General features: G+C 38.0%; 3 protein-coding genes across 4 annotated transcripts; 2 read left to right on the forward strand and 1 right to left on the reverse strand.

Annotated features, from left to right (window-relative positions):
- Positions 1-19: 19 nt before the first annotated feature.
- Positions 20-10120, forward strand: actl6a (actin-like 6A). The gene is made up of 14 exons (XM_012877841.3): positions 20-140; positions 2136-2212; positions 3125-3299; positions 4737-4837; positions 5103-5200; positions 5408-5502; positions 6652-6758; positions 6865-6954; positions 7051-7112; positions 8225-8339; positions 8484-8564; positions 9032-9127; positions 9267-9353; positions 9487-10120. Exons 1-14 carry the CDS (start codon positions 116-118, stop codon positions 9565-9567), a joined length of 1290 nt encoding a protein of 429 aa, XP_012733295.1. The 5' UTR covers positions 20-115; the 3' UTR covers positions 9568-10120.
- Positions 10121-10233: 113 nt separating this feature from the next.
- On the reverse strand, positions 10234-14084 carry mrpl47 (mitochondrial ribosomal protein L47). Its single transcript, XM_012877842.3, has 7 exons — positions 13933-14084; positions 12010-12158; positions 11712-11772; positions 11013-11109; positions 10769-10899; positions 10581-10676; positions 10234-10475 (listed from the first exon to the last, which is right to left on the reverse strand). Exons 1-7 carry the CDS (start codon positions 14064-14066, stop codon positions 10364-10366), a joined length of 780 nt encoding a protein of 259 aa, XP_012733296.2. The 5' UTR covers positions 14067-14084; the 3' UTR covers positions 10234-10363.
- A 171-nt stretch (positions 14085-14255) lies between these two features.
- ndufb5 (NADH:ubiquinone oxidoreductase subunit B5) lies at positions 14256-17842 on the forward strand. 2 transcript variants are annotated; one of them, XM_012877881.3, is made up of 6 exons: positions 14256-14407; positions 15129-15211; positions 16016-16082; positions 16162-16223; positions 16654-16760; positions 17630-17842. In XM_012877881.3, the coding sequence occupies exons 1-6, from the start codon at positions 14290-14292 to the stop codon at positions 17748-17750; spliced, it is 558 nt and encodes a 185-aa protein (XP_012733335.1). In that variant the 5' UTR covers positions 14256-14289; the 3' UTR covers positions 17751-17842. The 2 variants fall into 2 exon arrangements, with proteins under 2 accessions (XP_012733335.1, XP_021179933.2); XM_021324258.2 differs by lacking the exon at positions 14256-14407 and adding an exon at positions 14443-14714.
- Positions 17843-18510: the final 668 nt, after the last annotated feature.

Genomic DNA, 18510 nt, shown 5'->3' on the forward strand with positions numbered 1-18510 from the left:
ATCGATGCTACATGCTAGCAGATAGCTAGCTTTTGTTGTGGTTGAGCATTGAACGAGTTGTTTCTAGTCCAGTAGCTTCAACTTCATAAAAGCGTCCGCCGAGACACTTTCTACGATGAGTGGCGGAGTTTATGGAGGCGGTGAGTATATATTTTAATTGAAATACAACTAAACCTCAGAAGAAGTTGATGCGTCTCGTGCTAGCATTAGCTAGCTTCGCAGTTAGCAAACCGTGCTAGCTGCGCTAATGCTCAGCTCCGCGGAGGACCAAATGTGCCAATTTTCTCGTATTCGTGGTGTCGTTCATTTGCACGTATCATAATTATACAATCATTCGGATTTATTACGCTGTGTTGTATAGCATTGTTTATGTTTCAGTCATATAACTGACCTCGGTTGCTACAAGTGAATGAATGGAAGTGCGTTTACCGAAGCGTCCATGCATCTCGGTAATTAAAAAAACCTTAGCTACCACGTAACTGGCTGTCTCGTTGTTATCGGTCGGGATTAAGGAAGATTAACTCATATTACCGAGGCGTCAGTAAGATCCGTATTCTGCGGATTGGCTAGTTTTGGAGAAACGATCTTAAATGTCCTCGCTGTCATAGTTTGCGTTCATCACAACAATACTGCTGAAAACACGTGCATACCTAGTTTGTCACTCTTGTTTTTATTTACAAAAAAAAAAAAAAAAAACTGTCACATTCCCAGCACAAACTGTTCAATTCGTATTTTGAACATTATTTAGAGAAGATTTAATATAATAAAACCTGTACATTTTCGCTCATAGTGATTTTTCATTCAAGGGACATTTAAATTATCGGTGACACGAATGACAGTGAAATCTGTAAAGTTTCAATCTTTTCTTCCTGTGTACCTGTAGGGTCAAAGAATTGCCCCAATCATTCATGTTGACTGCTTATTTTTGTCTTGGGGGCAGTGTGCTGCAAAATATCGTTTGTGGATTAAATGTGTGGACATTAGGAATGCATGACACCAGGAAAACATGTTATATCATTTGGTATTCTCCAGACAAACATCATCCTCGGCTTATAGAGCACAGACACATGGCACTTGCGTAATATTTGTCGCAGTCCTGTATGACAGGGATCGTCGACGGCTGGTGTCCTGCAACCTTTATATGTCTCTTCTTCAACAGGCCTGTGTCAAATAATCAGGTCATTATCAGGACTCAGCAGAACTTGAGTGCATTCTAAGGAGGCAATTCAGCCAATTTAATCAGGTGTGTTGGATCAGGGACACCTCTAAAAAGTTCTAGGACACCCGACCTCTAGAGTTTTTGATCCCTGCTCTTCATTATTGATGCTTTGCACCCTGATTCCTTTACGGTTATTTTGGAGCAACTTTGGACAGTACAGGGATAATACAGACATTTCAGAGAAATTACAAAAAGGGTTTCAATAGCCTTCATTGTTGTCATGAAACTGATCGTTTAAGGTGTAACGGAGGAATTAACAGTAGTCATGGGATTCAACAGTTATGCCGTCATTAATTAGCAGAGCAACGTTGTTTTGCTGGTGCTTGACTGCTTTCAAATTGTTTTAATATTTTCAGGTCTGTGTTGTCACTATGGCGTTTTTTTTATGTTGTATATAACATAAGCAAATGAAAGAAGAAACAACAAAAAGGGAAAAAATGCATTGAATGAAATTACTTTATTTAAGATTTAAACCTTTTGAACCCGTAAAACCCCATGTAGGGGCTAAGCCGACGCTTGAAGCCACTGGAGTGTTTTCAAACCCGAATCTTATGGTTGACATGCATTTGCTAAGGTGAGATGGTAAATAGGAATTGTCCAGATGCTGTTCTTGCAGCTAAAAGCCGATTTTAGTCTTACATTCGCTTTCTTATAACGAAAGGTTATACAAAACAGCCCGCTGTATTGTGACAGCGTTCCCGGCCAAGCGGTCACAACCGATTAGCCGGCGAAACACACACCCCTACACACATCATTTCCCGTCTTTTAAAGACTTTACACACATTGGCTTCTACACCTCATTTTAATAATGATGAACTATTATTATACTGCTGTTTTCTGACAGCAAAAGTTATTTAGATAGGCTTTAAATGAACAGTTTAACTTCTCACATCCCTGCCTATGGTTGTTTCTGTAGATGAGGTGGGAGCGTTGGTGTTTGACATTGGTTCGTATTCTGTAAGAGCTGGCTATGCGGGAGAAGATTGTCCCAAGGTAGGTGGATCACTCAAATGACCTGATTAACTGCGTGTCTTCTCTTCCTCTGAGTGCCTGCATGTTATCTCTGGGGGGGACGCCAGTGTCAGGAAATTAGGGCCGTCCCCCAGGAGACAGACCGGATAAATTGAGTTCAGATCATTTTGAACCCCTTACTTGGTTTAGATTTTGTCTTGCTTTAGTCTGAGTTCTTAATAGTGGGAATGAAATGAAGCATCAGAGATATTGATTTATAAATCTAATGTTTCATTTGGGCAATATTTCAAAACACCTTGTTTATAGTACAATAAATGTGCTTCAGTTTTGTGGTTCCCATTGGTCAAACAATGCATTTGTGCTAATGTACTGTGCTGGTCCGTATACACTGGGTGGTTCTATATTACTGATTGCTTCAAGTACATGTCAGAATAATTAAAAGTGGTTTCCATACTTGCAGAGCACTATCCCTACAAATGGCAATGCATTAAATATATATAAAATGAATTTGCTAAAAAGTATGAGAATAAATCTAACCGACTTAAGTATGCTCGCTTTTATTATTATTTAATGCCGATTTACTACAAACTTAAAAATACTATGAACAATGAATATCTGACCAACCTTAAGCGAGCTTTCTATAACAAAAATACATTTGCTTAAATATAGAAAAAAACTTTTGTGTAAACCTGGTGGTATTTTTTGCATGTAGATGAGATTAAAATCTGCTACTTTTTAGCATAAGATAATTTCCTAAGTTAAACACTGGTTCAGATGTTACCAATAAAGTTTTCACCAAAACAGTGTTTTGCCCACCCGTTGAGAATTGTCACGTTCTTTACACCAGGAGAAAGCCAATACTGGGGGGGGGGAGTAAGCGCAAATGTGAGCCCTGACTTGCAGATTGTTTTCTTTTGGTTGGCCGGTGCTTAGGCGGACTTCCCAACAGTGATAGGTGTCACTATTGACCGGGATGATGGCAGCACGCCCATGGAGATGGACGGTGACAAGGGCAAGCAGAGTGGCACCACCTACTACATCGATACCAATCAGCTCAGGGTTCCCAGAGAGAACATGGAGGTCATGTCTCCCCTAAAGAATGGCATGAGTGAGTATTTGGTTGAGTTGAAGTCGATGAATGTAAATTAAACTCAACTCACAGACAGGCAAAAATATTTCTCCATATAAGCAGCGTTTTTATTTTTTATTTTTCAGTGCTGCGTTATTAAAATGTTAGATTTAAATAAAAAATGTTGCGTTTTTTTTTCTGAGTTCCATCATGGTCAGTGATGAAGATTTAATAATAAATATTAATAGATCACACAGCTTGATCTGGATCTACAGTCAGACTGTTTAGGTGTGACTTTGTAGGTGAGCGCGTCACAACCCCCGACTGACGTATGGATGACTGCTGTTTATGAATATTTATGAGATTATCTTGAGCCAAAATCAATGCAATATATTAAGCCCAACCATGTGAAATGTTCTTTTCTCCATTAAACTCATGTTTCTCTCCTTTTTGGTTTAAAACCATGGCTGGATGTACTTAAATTTTCCTTTGCTGCATAATCTGCAGCCTCAAATATATATAGGGGGGGTTACATATCCAGAGCTGTCCTTGGTACTGAACTGAGTTTAACACACATGAACCTGTACAGGCAATTGAAAGAGGTCAACGACTATAAAGTCTTGGACATATTGTTTTCCATAAAATGGTGTGTAGTAAATTACTTTATAGTAAACCTGGTCTTCTTGTCCTTCGTTCACTTGGTCTGTAGTTAAAATTTTAAGATAAAAATAATTCTAAAAACAGCCTATTAACAGATTATTATAATTATTATAAGAATTATCTTAGGCTATGTGACTGGAAACGTTACAGCTTGGGTTCCAAAACCATAGGAAACTCAAAATTATTGTTTAATCATGATAAATAATTATGTATTTATTGATATCTACTGAATATTTCAAATTAGTTTGGTTCTATAATGTCAAGCTTTTAGCAGGTATTTGATTTTAGGATTTTAATCCAAATCATTTTCTAAGGCCTCACAAGTATCAAGATGAAAAACAAGCGTCCCAGCGCATCATTTCAGCAGATGATGCCAGTCAGAATTGTGGGCCAGTGATGTTTGGCTTTGCAGCTATCTAAAACTGAGTGTGACGGTCATGTTAATCGCAGCAGAACAGCACAGTGGGACCACTAGCTCCCATAGAGAGCTGACCTGGAACATTGGTGCTCGTCTGGTGCTCAAATTGTTTTCTAAAAATACCTCTTCGCTGCTCTAATTCTTTTATCATCATCTTCACTGGCTCTCATAATAAGAGAGATGTTTTTAGTGGATGTGATGTTTGGTTTCCATGAGATTTTATGCTATTTAAGTATTTTTATTTTATTTTATTTTTTTTTATGAATAGACTTTTCTCCAATTACTAAGCCCTCTTTCTGAAAATGAAATGGCTAAATACAAGTCACTTTTACTCATTTAAAGAAAAAGACGAGTTGCAGTTAACGTTTGCCTTACTTTCTGTGTTATTCCCCTCTCAGTTGAGGACTGGGACAGTTTCCAGGCCATCTTGGATCACACTTATAAGATGCATTTCAAGTCTGAACCCAGCCTACATCCTGTGCTCATGTCAGAAGCATCGGTGAGTTTGCTTTTGTGTAATGTTTACTGTGAGTGTCACCCACGATATATATTCTGTGACCATTTCAGAGTCAGCCATGTCTGTTTGGGACTTCTGAGACGCCCTTTGTTTTAGTTTCCGGGAAAATATTGTGAGGCGGGGATTAGAAGCGTAGAATCTGGTTCCTGAGCTGCTGCGTGTCACTAACACTGAGGGTTTGCATTTGTTTAAGGGTGTCTGACAGTGGGAATTTATTGTGAGCGAGTAACGTCTGTTTTGTTTTCAGTGGAACACGCGAGCAAAACGAGAGAAGCTTACAGAGTTGATGTTTGAGCATTACAACATTCCTGCCTTCTTCCTCTGTAAATCAGCGGTTCTGTCTGCGTATCCTTTACTGTTTCTTTTCATCCAGAAAAGAAAACGGTTTGACAGAAACTACTGGGTTAATTTAATGATGGACTTTCTCTTCAGTGATGATTTTAGGCTTATTTGTTAAATAGCAACTCTAATTTAACAGTTACAGTAACTTCAGTACCATGACACCCCCCCCCCCCCCCCCCTTTACAGTCTCCTTAACCTTGAATATCCCAGCTTTGCCAATGGGCGGTCGACAGGTCTGGTCCTGGACAGCGGAGCCACACACACAACTGCAATTCCAGTACATGACGGTTACGTTCTTCAGCAAGGTGAAAAAAAAATGGCAATGAATTTGTAATACAAGGCAAATACAAAAAAAATGGTTTGAAACTTAATCTGAATTATGTGTGGTTTGATGCCATCTGCTGGTCGGAGCTTGTCTCAACTATGTGCTGCACTGGCGCTAATGAGATTTGGCAGTGCAGCATTTTTGTTTTTTTTTGCAATTAAACTGTTTATTAGTAAGATATTATTAGCCGCTATTGAAACAAAAAAAATTATCTAAATGATGGTCTTATTTGTTGTTTGTATTCATACAGTTTGGCTTTTTAATTATTTAAAACACAGCGCTTGTCTCTAAAACTTGCTTAAATTCTTACAAAAGTAGTTTTGTAAAAAGTCTTGCAAAAGTAGTTTTACTTAAGTATAGTAATTAGACTACTTGAACCTTTACACAGTAATGTTGCAACCACAAACATGTTGTATTGGATTTCAACGCGATAGGTCGACACAAGGCAGTGCATAATAGTGAGATGGGTGGAAAACAATGCCTTGTTTTCAAAATTTGTCATCACTGAAAACTGTAAAAAAAACGTGGCTTATTGTTTTCTGCCCCCTTTATACTGAACCCCTAAATATAACTTAGTGCAGTCGATTGCTTTCAAAAGTCATTTAGTAAACTGAGCTGGCTTCTGTGTAATTTAAAGTCAGAATAAATGGAGCTACGCTTTCAGCGCTTTACATCTATTGGAGCTTTGTTTAATCAGTCATCCACAAATTAAAGGAGAATTGCTAACTGCAAACCTACCAAGACATCACCAACCGGGTGTTTAGTTGATTGGTAAAAAGAATAAATAAGTTGAAAACCACATACTGTTTTCCTTCCACTTCAGCGCACCAGTATTGAGCTACTGTGTTTTGGTCTATCACATATAATAAAATGAAGGTTCAGGTTGTGACATAACAGAATGTGAACATGTTTAAAACTTCTAAACTCTGTAAAAGTTGCCTGTGAAAACTTATTTTGGTTCTTGGTGCAAATTTTGGACAATCAAGGTGGTGAAAAGTACCATCGATCCTTTGTAATAAAACCTAAGACTAACCATGAAATGGCACTCATCACGCTCCCAAAGTAAAGTTAACCTCGTGCTGTTTTTGTCTGAGTTTCTAAAGGTCTCATGTTTACTTGTCTTTGACAGGCATTGTAAAATCGCCTTTGGCGGGCGATTTCATGAGCATGCAGTGTAGGGAGTTGTTTCAAGAATTAAATGTGGAGATAATCCCTCCCTACATGATTGCATCAAAGGTAAATGTGTCGTTCAGTTACAAAATGAATCTAAGTTGAAGTTACTACATTGTGAAATGGCTAACTTTGCTGATCCATGTCTACTGTGCGAATAATTATGTGACAGGATCCAGTGCGGGAGGGAGCCCCAGCCTGCTGGAAGAAAAAGGAGAAACTACCTCAAGTCACTCGGTCTTGGCACAACTACATGTGTAACGTAATAACTGAACTCATTTGTTTTGCAGCACATTTAAGATTTCTTTCCAGGGCTTGAAATGACTGTGTGCCATTTTCTATGCTGTGTTTATCGCAGTGTGTAATTCAGGATTTCCAGGCGTCTGTCCTGCAGGTTTCGGACTCTCCATATGATGAACAGTAAGTTTTCACCAAATTTACATTAATTCCAAAATTATGCTTACGGTTATTGCATAAACAATTTTCCACATACACACTATACTGCCAAAGTAGGAGGCCACGTGCGCTTTAAGTCCAGTTGGGAAATTGCCTTGCTAATAAACATCCCACAGTGATCTGTTAGCGGTGTCATAACAAAGTAGAAGCGGATGATAAACGACAGAAATTCAGCTACGAAGTATAAGGCCAAGTAAACTTACGCAGCCGGGTCCGTGGATGTTGGGGCACATCTGTGCATAGAGGTCGCCGGCTGTCTGAAGGGTCAGCAGCTGTAGACCTCCTAACTGGATGTGGTCTTCAGATTAACTCAAAAACTGTGTAGGGGACTTCATAGATTGGGTTTCTAAACCGAGCATAACGAATCTTGTCTGGCAGTCCTTTGGACAGGTCTGAGTTAGGAAGTGGCCTTGAGAATAGCACTCACCTGTAGCGATAGGCAGGTATGATTATTGTATATCGTTTTCCAAAATAATTCTAGTTGTAATCAAAATTATGATCATGTGAAGGACAACTTACAATTAATGACTTATTTTCTCCACTGATGGCTCTTGAGATCAGCAAATATTAATAAAACCGAAAAAACATTAAATGTAGTTACTGTGTGGAGTTTAGTGTCCCCCCCCCCCCTCTCTCTCTATTTGTTACCTGTGTCATGCAGAAGCCTATTCCAAAATGTTTTTAATAGCAATATTTGTGTTTGCATGGCTGCGACTGCATTTTACTGCAGTCACAGCCATGCAGTAGTCTACAAAGGACTACAGGTGTTGTAAATAATTTTTTTTACTGTCACTGTAAGTATATTTTGATAAAATTATCAAATTTCCCACCCTTTCTTCCCTGACTGCGTTGTGCTGATTTCAATGTAGTGTGTATATGGTCCATTTTGACAAAAATACAAATGGTGAAACTTAAATAATCCAGACCGCAAATCTTCTTTCCATGCCTTGTTTTTTTCCTCTTAATAGTTTTAGAATTTAAGTGAAACGGTAGAACAATGCGACTCCCGTCCTTGTTCCTACAGCCTACAGTAGCTATGTGGATTTTCAGTAACTTCATCTTTGCTTTTTCATCAGAGTTGCTGCTCAGATGCCCACGATGCACTATGAGCTCCCTAATGGCTACAACTGTGACTTTGGTGCAGAGAGGCTAAAGATCCCAGAAGGGCTGTTTGACCCCTCTAATGCCAAGGTGTGTGCTGGTTCATCAGGCAATATTTAAACTAAATGACCTTTTGAATTAAAGTAAAAAATACTCTGTGAGCACATTGGTTATTTGAAATCAGGGGACTAGCTGTTCAGAGAATTTTTTTGTAAATAAAACTGATTCTTTCAGGGCCTGTCTGGAAACACCATGTTAGGAGTTGGGCACGTGGTGACGACCAGCGTAGGAATGTGTGATATTGACATTCGACCTGTGAGTATACCGGCAATATTTTGTTGCACTTAAAATATTTATTTTCTCCCCAGAACACAAGTTTTAGACAGTCAGTGATTCCCAAAACGAGGAGATGGGTTAAAATGGGTCATTTTATTACTTTAATAGAGATGCATTGATGCGTTTTGTGTCAGATTTGCAATCTCCACTCCTGTCACGGATACTGAAAATGGGCAACTTTGCTTCTTCCTCCTCCACCTCATAGTGTGTTGTCATCATGGCCCGTTAGTGCTGTGTTGGTATAGTTGCTCTAGTCTATTCACTGATCAGAAAATTATCACATTATGGACTTTCTCCCTGGCCTGTCCACCTTAGTATCTCCCCGTTCTGATAAGTGACTCTTTTCTGAGTGCATCTCTAATTGTATTGCTTCTCTTTATATTGTTACAGACTTCCAGTTTGTCTAACATTGGTTTGACTTTTTTGATCTTCGATGTGTATCTAAGGGTCTGTACGGCAGTGTGGTGGTGACGGGAGGAAACACACTCATTCAGGGCTTCACGGACCGATTGAACAGGGAACTTTCTCAGAAAACCCCTCCAGTAAGAAACAGTCATCGTTTTTTTATGCTGTTTTCTAATGTCTTATCCTAGATTGTGACTGCAGTCTGTTTAATCTAATGTGCTTTGATTTAGCTGCATTATACTAACGGCTACAATTCACCATGTTTGTAATTTACAGAGCATGAGGCTGAAGCTGATCGCCAACAACACTACGGTGGAGCGCCGGTTCAGTGCGTGGATAGGAGGCTCCATCCTGGCATCACTTGTAAGAGCGTATAGAAGTTAGAAAGTACACAAGCACATAGCATTTAATTTACTTTGCCGTGTAAACAGCATGAGAGCGCCTCAGCTGATGGTTGGAAATGATTCTATATGTGTGCGTATTTTGTGTTCTCCAGGGAACCTTCCAGCAAATGTGGATCTCTAAACAGGAGTACGAGGAAGGAGGAAAGCAGTGTGTGGACAGAAAGTGTCCTTGATTTGACATCCAGCCGCGATTTTCCCTTCTCCATCGACTTTACTAGCTCAACATCGTGAGGCATCCAGCTCTGACCCAGACTCAGGAATGCTCAACTCTCATTTTGTACGATTTGTTTTTAAAACTGAGCTGATCCTCTGTCTGGCTCTTTAAGTGTTCTTTTTTTTTTTTTTTTACTCCTTGACATCAATTTTTTTAAATATCCGAAACATTTAGACTGTTGCCTTATCTGTTACCTGTTGATGGAAACTTTGCATCTTCAAAAAGTTGTTTCTAATTACACTGGGGAGCATTAGATGACACAAATTGTACAGTATTGCAGCAGAAAACTGGTAAGGTAAGACATTGTGCGCTGAAGGTCTTTAATTTGGAGGAAGCATCGTTTAGCTGGATATGAATGTCTGTTAATCTCATTTCCGTGTATTTGGTAAATTCAGTCAGTTGTTGCCCATGGTTACTCATATTTCAGCTAAAATCTGTATTTAATTTTTATTTTTACTTGTCATTGGCTACATTTGATCTTTGGAAAAATAAAGTCATGTTTGTTATGGTTACCTGAATACGTTAATTTTTAAAAGTTACCAGCTTGTGGTACCTTAAATTACAAGATGTCCTAACAACACAAATGCAGGATGTTTCATAAGACGATAATGAAACAGAACCCATCTCCAATCGAGACAACTTAGTTTATTTAGTAGAACCAAATAAGCGCTGGACAACTGAATGCGCTCGAACATCAATTACATGAACTGATTCAGGCAGCGGAGATATAGCAAACTCAGAAGACGATCGCAAATTCAGGGAGACGGAAGCTTCATCTGAGGAAACCTCTCCTTTAATTTGGCCAAACTTTTCTTCTTTAGGTCTGCTTTCCTGGCCCTTTCCCGAAGATATTTCTCTATACGCAACCTGTCAGAAAAAAAAGCGACAAAACGGATTATAGTACAGCACCTTCGCATATCAAAATTTAGAGGAAAAACTAAAACTTGAAATTCAGTATATGAATGATCTTACCTTATATGAGGTTGGACAAAATGGGGCGTGTAGAACTTCTTGCGCTTGTATCTTTTATTCATGTACCAGGGAATTGCGTACTCTTTGAAACGATACCTGGGGGGGGGGCATTTACAATTGTTGAAATACATGTCTTTCCAACATGAATTTACTAAATACAGCCGAGTCAACACGGACAGTGTCCTCACCAGTATTCATATCCGAACACGTTCCTCCTCCAGGCTCCTGGCCGGCCTTTCTCCTGTCCCGTCTGCAGCAGGCGCAACGCGGTTTCCCTTTCATTCACCACCGTCTCCAGCCGGATCATGGACCGCTGGACCTGTGAGGACGCAGATATTCCACATAGCCAGTGTTTTTATTTGACCGTCTGCAAATATATAAATGAACAATCGCAATGAAGTCAGAGAGCTGTCACTTTGGCGTCATGCTGACCTTCCTCAGCCGCTCGGGACTCGGCATCTGAACTCTTTGTCTTTTTGCTTCCTGCTCAAGTGTCAGCAGCATGTTTCTTTCCTTCAGCAACACATACCTGAGACAGAAATGGAAGCGTTAGAAGCAATGACATATATTTTTGCTAATGCATAACTTAGCTTTGGATGAGTTTTTAAGCACTTTTTGGATTAGACAAAAAAAAAAAAAAAACGGTGTAGCAGACAAAAAAAAATGGGGATACAACAAATTACAGTTTAAAATCAACTGGCCAACAGAAGACAAAAACAAGTTATATATGCTATTGCGTGACAAAGAGTTTAATTTTGTTTTGTTTTTTTACTAATGTTCATCTTTAAAAACATGTAGTCTCTTTCTAATGCTAACTGGGAGCTGCTTCCACAAGACAACTGAAAACTAAAGACTCCAGTTGTAGGACTTGGGGTGACGATATGAGGTCGAAGACTACATTGCAGTCCAAATCCTACAGCTGATTTCCTAGGGAGCCAGTAATGCCGTTTAAAATAAGATATAAAGTAAATCTAAATTTTCAGGATCAAATAAAAAATTTTTTTTTCCTGTGTTAACATGTTAAACTCAAATTTCTTTCCTCAGGCTGGATAAATCAGTAAAGGTCAGTAACTTATGTTGTTAAATAGCTTTTTTTCCATGGGGTATCTTGGTAGTCTTTACATCGCTCACCAGAGTTTATGTAAGTCCTCGTTGCTCTTTGTCCTCAGCTGTTTTGCTGTCCATGGAGCTCCTGTGAAACAAAGGCAAAAAACTTTTAGATGACAGTTACGCATGATGGAAAACATTTCAATACAATCATTTTACTCTGCAAGGTTTGACAAATACTCTTAAGAACCATGCTGAATCACTTTAGTGAGTAATAGATTCTGTCTATAGACACAAATCACATTCAGATTTAAACAGCATTTATACAAAATGTCATTCAGCGACAGCACACTTACAATTTTTAATAAATGCAAGGTTTTACCTGACTTCACAGTGGGCTCTCCCCAGTTCTCAGGGTGATCGAAGAACTCTTCCAGCCCTCTCCTGCTGATGGTCGTGTGGACGGCTCGATGCTGACTTAAACAGCTGATAGGAGCGAGCCGAGAAGGGGCGATCAGGGAGGATTTCTTACTAAACAGGAGGAAAAAATAAATGAAAAAATCAACTCAATCCTTTCATTGACATTTGTACATGTGATTTAACGTTAAACACTATTGGCAAAATGTACTTCATTAAACCTAAACAACTCTGATTGTTCCACTATGACATCTTTCCAAAAACCAAAACACAACGTTGAGAAAAGACCTTGAAAACATATTTTTCATCTGTATTCATTCGCAGCACTGTCGAATATTTAGTAAAATGTCAGCACACAAACATCTATTACTACTCCAACACTGTACACAAGCTTTTTCAACCATTTTCCATTTTAAAATCCCATAAGCTGCAAGACTCAAATTCAAAACACTCTGGACGTTTGAATACAAAAAAAAAAAAAAGTATCTTGTTGGGCTTTGTTATCGGTTTAATAAATCATGAACAAACATCAAGCTGAAGGGCACTAGATTGGACAAAATACACCTGTCATGCTGGGACTAGGTTCTCACAAGGCAAAGATTCTTCAGAGGATACCATCTCTTTATTATTGTTTTTGTGTGTGAAAATGCAAAGTAATTGTCTTTTTAAAAATATGAATTTGTCCATTCTCCTGTAATTAACTGATTGACAATCAGCATATCAAACACAGTTTTTTTTTTCTTTTTTACTTATTAAAAGGTATTGCAACAAAAATACCAGTGGTCTGTAAACACATCAACCAGTAGTGCATACTTTGATGTGCTTTGAATATATATATATATATATATATATATATATATATATATATATATATATATATATATATATATATATATATATATATATAGGAAAGGATAACAGATCTATGCCAGAATCAATCTGATTACTCCCAAGTAGGTTTGCACTTACAAGGAATTTGACTTGGTGTTGATAGTGCAGACAAAATGGATATATATACAGAAACTAGAGCTATATACACAGTAAACTGTGCGCTAATGTAACGCAGAACGTCTGGAGATGCTACGTTGGTGTAGCTTGTAGGTCCTGAACGGGGAAGGGAGAGAGGCAGTGTCAAGTGTCAAGGAGGGGCTCTGGGCCTTGTCTATAAGGCTGGTAGTGGATCTCTACCTGTTTGCATAAATTAAGAGATTCTTATAATTTCTTCTTTTTCAGTTGAATCAGTTGAATTCAACACGTCATGAGAGACCCTACAGTACATTTGAATTCTTCTACTAGTCCCAAAAATACAATGACAAACAGCATGGTTAGAATGGGAACCAACAAATCAGATCCTAAATAAAACCGGAAATCGATACAGGCCAATCAAAACCCTGATTGCGGATCTCTTAAAAATACAAAACAAACAAACAAAAAAAACGTCAGAGTTTGACTGAACTCTGTCGTATGACTTATCTATGTTTAGAAATACAGATAACTTATTTTACAGAATGTAGAACAGCCAAATAACACCAACATGTTTCCCATTCGATGTTATTTTCCCTACACCCGTCTAGAATCGTAAATGATAAAAACTGAATACTTTTCAAGACTGTACACTACAAATATGAAACTTTTCTCAGCACCACATTTGTACATTTTTACAGAGTAAGATTTCACAAATCCCAAAACACGCTTGCAAAAATCTACCTTTAGTAAAAGAACTGAGTCAAGGGACAACCAGTCTAAAGTTACACGCTGTGTTTAAGCCGATGGACCATAAGGAGCAGTGAAATGTTCGCTAAACCATAGTGTGGGGAACGATGATGAGTCTGTGGTCAGCTTACTCAAATGAGAAGAAAACGCCATGGCTGCTGTTACAGTATCCTACCTTAGAAGGTTGTTCTGGCAGATTTTCAAATTTACAGAGCACTGTTGGACGCTCAACGCTGGAGATATCCTGAAGACGCTCTGAAACTGTTTGCAGAGAGTCAAAACGCGTCCTAGCGATGAGGACGACGCCATGTTTAACCTAGAATTACCCAACATGCATTTGGTGTAAAAAGATGTATTTTTTTCAAAACGCATATATTTTTAATTTTTATAATAAACTAAATATATCTTAAATGAATTGAATACAAACTAAAAATGTAAAAAATTCAGAAAGGAAACGTTGTAAATATAATGTGGCGTTTCCGCTTCCTGAACCAATCACAGCACGGCTTGTTGGACTGTCGCCACAGCAGCTATGGTGGGCATGAGCCTTCTCAGGTCGGCTGCTGCCTTTGCAGCCAGGTTAGGTCCATTGAAAGCTGGGAATAATGCAACGAATATACTCACTCGAAGCATCCCACGGACGGATAAAGGTAATAGCTTCCCTGTTGGGTCAGACAGATCAGCTTTTAGCCCTTAAATTGGCTCCCAGCCGCCGTGACCTTGCGCCGGGGCTTGTTAGCATGCTAACCATAGCTAGCTGGGACCGTTCGTCCTACTATCAACAAAGAGGAAACAACTGCCAGTTGTAGAGCAACAAACTGAGGACGTGTGGTCTTCTAATGGGACATTTGCTGTCTGTATATCATTTAGAGCAAGATGAGTATGATCACTAATCAGTCTTTATGATTTTTAACGTCCCCCGCGTCGCACTTTTGTTTTTGTCCTATGGAATTAAAGGCAAGTATTATTGTTGGCATAAAGGGATGAAGGGCAGGCACATAACCTTGTCATTTCTAAACTTTTCTTTTCATATATTGCAGGACATTACTAGGTGATTTAGTGTACATAATATAAAGTTGACTTTCATTCTCTAAAAATTCTAAACCATAATTAAGCTCTTAAAATTATTTTATTCCATTATTATTTTATCTGTGCTTATTAGCAATAACAGACACTGCTTCCACTGTTGCACGGAGAAGAAGACCTTGTTTTTAACGTTGTAAAAAAAATGTACACTAACATTTGAAATTTATTCAAAAAGGTTTAAATACGTTTCTGTTTGGTCTCATGAAGCACAGTTGTAGTTATAGCTCTTGATTTCGTTGGCAGAGATGTGATTTTGACTGCAAACTTTGCTCTTTTTTCTCCCAGTGGCGATCCGTTGGGGTCATGGAAAGAAATTGTTTGTGGTCAAACCATCTGACTATTACGACAGGAGATTCTTGCGTTTATTGGTATGTATTATATCGTAATTCAATTCACAAGTGTCAAGTCCTGATTAGAAAAAAGGACATTTTCAGCAGCAGTTAACTACTGTATGTGAGCCAAAAAACATGCTACCTTGCACGTAGTTTTAGATTTATTATTGTTTCTATTTTTTTCTTTCTGGGCTCATGTCAAAGAGGTAGAATTGACCAGTTGTGTACCTTATTAGTTTCTACCAGTGTCATGGCTCCGTGTGTATGTGTTTAGTCCTGCAAAAGTATTCATTTCTCTTGGACTTTTTACACATTTTGTCTTGTGAGAACCAAGTGCTTTACATTATTAAAACATTAGAAAATAAATACAGAATAAAAGCAAGTAAAAAAAGAACAGTTGGAATAAAATATAGGAAAATTTAAACAAAATATGAAATTGGAAACTAAAGGCAAATATTAATCTAGTGTTGGTTGTCCTTGCTAGCTCATTGAAGGATTGATGTGAATCTTTTCTGTTCAATAAATGAACAATATGAGTAAGTCTTTATTTATAATTTTATGTATAAAAATTTAATAACACTTCGCTTATATAAAATGGATTTTCTAGTGTGTTGGTTTTGCAAATGTATCTGTTTAAAATTGATCAAAGTCAGGTTGTATGCATAAGTAAGTAAAAATAAATAAATTATTGCCTTTCTCCCACCAAAAAACCCCAAAACAATTATTGTTGTTGAGCATCTTGATTACATATTTATTTCTGGATGTGGCAGATATAGAGGTGTAACATTTCTGTTTTTTCATTTTGTATTTCATTGTATTTATTTATTTTTATTCCTGCAGCAATATTACATCCTGCTGACTGGTATTCCAGTAGCTGTATTTGTCACAGCTGTGAATATCTTCGTTGGTAAATACGCTTTTTTTGGGGGTGGGGAAAAGTATATTTTGTAGATTTAAGAATGTTCCTAAGTTTTTATTTGTTATAGGTGAGGCAGAGCTTGCTGAGATTCCTGAAGGCTATGAACCTGATTATTGGGAGTACTACAAGGTGTGTTGCTGCTTTCATTTCCTCTTCAGTCACAGCTCTCAAACATTGTTGTGGGAATATTTAAGTCTTGGCCTCTTGTATATTTAAATCTGGAAACCACAGCATATACTTTTTTTTTTTTTTTTTTTTCTCTCTCCAGAAAAAATGTCGTCTCTGTGTGTTGTTGTACTCGCACAGAGACGTCATGATGCGACATAAAGGAAAACTTATGTTTTTCTTCACTGGTACATATGGTTGATTTTTCAAAGCTTTGAAAATGTATTAAATAAAATCTGACTGGTTATGGGAATTTCCATGTCTTTGTGTAGGGGGTAGTAAAAGTTATCTTGTACCATGAAAGGACTCTGGAAAAAAACATAATCAAAGGCAAACATATATATTTTTTTGTATGAAGTATTTCTGCCTTACTTTTTGCTTGTTTTGATTTCAGCACCCCATCACCAGGTGGATTGTAAGGAACGTGTATGATTCCCCAGTGAAGGACTATGAAAAAGTGATGGCTGTAATCCAAATCGAAAAGGAAAAAGCCGACATGAGGTGATTACGTGTTTCTATCGCCAAACTGAGACCAGAATGTCGAAGTATCACTTTTTAGTGGTGTTTAACTCTGATTTCTTGCAAATAGTAAGTGGGCATGTCTGATTTACAAGTGTTAGAATGGAACTCATTAAAGAAGAGATGAGTGAGATTTTAAAGAGTTTCTCAAAGCTTAGAACCAAATGCTCTTGAGAGCAACTTTAATTTAGAGTAATGAAGAAAACGGTCTAGACTGAGACGTCCTCGGCGGTATGAGTGAAATTGTCAGGTAATTGTCTGGCGAGGGATGTAGCTTTTGCAAAAACAAACATAAGCTTGTATGTCTGAGTTTATATGATTGTGTTCAGTAATTATCCTCATTACTGATTTGAATTTGTCTGAGCTAGTTGATAGTAAAATGACAGGACTTTTTTTTGGTCCAGTAGATATCAGACACACTTCTATATTTAGGCCATTAATGACATCTGGTATAGAAGAGCGTTTCAGTGATAAATGTTATAGTAAGGTAGCTTAGAATTTGTGATGCATGCAGACATAGGCTCAAAATCCTTTTACAGCTTATCTTCTTCATCCTTCATTGAATACTCAATACATTAGCTTTAGTTGCTAACAGGTTGATGTGAGAAGAATTCTGAGGTATTTTATTGGTTTTCTGATTGGAGCTGAACTGCAGTCCAAGTAGTGCAGGCTATTACACCCCAGTCTCAGAGTGCACACGCTGCAGGCATCCAACAGAGGCAGATTTTGTTCCTGTAGATGTGCTTTGTTGGCTATGAAATCATCAAGATCATAGTTTTTGTCAAGAGTGGTATGTATCTCTGTCAAATTCACAGCTTGATTCTGACCCACTGTTTTCTGATCCTGAACAGACTGAAACAGCAGGAGGTGCGTCGACATATGAGACAGTCCGGAGATGGACCCTGGTTCCACGTGCCAACGCTGGACAAGGGGCTAATTGACAACAGCCACAAGTCAACACCTGACAATTAGTGAAGTGTTAATGGTACATTGTGGAAATCAGTCCAGCTGTTTGTAAATTTATCCCTTGTTCCTTTAATAAAGTATCTTTATGTGGTCTAATATCCAGTTTTTAGGTGTGTTCATTGACATGCAGTGTGAAAGATGTTCACCTATAGTTGGTGACTGTAAACATAATTAATAAATTGTTCAACTGTAGCACAATTCAAAAACATCAGACAGACTCCATCAAATCAGCGTGCAATGCATCGCCATCCATAGGTTTGGCTCTGTGACTGTTTTTCCTTGTCCAAGAGGCAACCTTTAGCTTACCCCAAAAAAGTACAGCATGATTACATCCCTAGTCCTGAAGACAGCTATAGGGACAATTTGATCAAAAATGTTGCATGGAAAGCCAATTTATCTTAATACTTTCATATCAGGATTTCATTGGAGATCATTTACTGTCCATTTTGTTCCAATAGATGTTCCATTTGTCCATTAGATGGTGCTATATCCCATACAAAGCATTTTACTTTACTATATATATGTGTGTGTGTGTAGTCTTATTGAGCCATGTTCTCATTTACAAGAAGTACCTATTGGCACACTGCATTGATATATATTACTACATACTGATCTTTACATATTGATGTCTAAACACAAGAAATGGAGGGGGAAAAAAAACTGCCATCACTAGTTAAGAGTCCTATATGTCCCGATTGCTCAAAACCTAATTCTTCACTGGACAGAGATTGTATAAAACCATGTAAAAAACACATAAAAAAAGCAT

The sequence above is a fragment of the Fundulus heteroclitus genome, chromosome 9 (assembly GCF_011125445.2).
Source record: "Fundulus heteroclitus isolate FHET01 chromosome 9, MU-UCD_Fhet_4.1, whole genome shotgun sequence".
NCBI classification, from domain to species: Eukaryota; Metazoa; Chordata; class Actinopteri; order Cyprinodontiformes; family Fundulidae; genus Fundulus; species Fundulus heteroclitus.

What these genes read in the sequence shown, in the direction of transcription:
- ndufb5 (XM_012877881.3), top strand. Translation starts at nt 14,290, where the DNA reads ATGGTGGGCATGAGCCTTCTCAGGTCGGCTGCTGCCTTTGCAGCCAGG. An exon ending in CATCCCACGGACGGATAAAG is followed by an intron (nt 14,408 to 15,128) that starts GTAATAGCTTCC and finishes TTTTTCTCCCAG; the next exon opens with TGGCGATCCGTTGGGGTCAT. An exon ending in ATTATTGGGAGTACTACAAG is followed by an intron (nt 16,224 to 16,653) that starts GTGTGTTGCTGC and finishes TTTTGATTTCAG; the next exon opens with CACCCCATCACCAGGTGGAT.
- mrpl47 (XM_012877842.3), bottom strand. Translation starts at nt 14,066, where the DNA reads ATGGCGTCGTCCTCATCGCTAGGACGCGTTTTGACTCTCTGCAAACAG. An exon ending in AGAGCCCACTGTGAAGTCAG is followed by an intron (nt 11,773 to 12,009) that starts GTAAAACCTTGC and finishes TTTGTTTCACAG; the next exon opens with GAGCTCCATGGACAGCAAAA. An exon ending in GTGTTCGGATATGAATACTG is followed by an intron (nt 10,677 to 10,768) that starts GTGAGGACACTG and finishes CCCCCCCCCCAG; the next exon opens with GTATCGTTTCAAAGAGTACG.
- actl6a (XM_012877841.3), top strand. Translation starts at nt 116, where the DNA reads ATGAGTGGCGGAGTTTATGGAGGCG. An exon ending in CGGGAGAAGATTGTCCCAAG is followed by an intron (nt 2,213 to 3,124) that starts GTAGGTGGATCA and finishes GCCGGTGCTTAG; the next exon opens with GCGGACTTCCCAACAGTGAT. An exon ending in CGGTTACGTTCTTCAGCAAG is followed by an intron (nt 5,503 to 6,651) that starts GTGAAAAAAAAA and finishes TGTCTTTGACAG; the next exon opens with GCATTGTAAAATCGCCTTTG.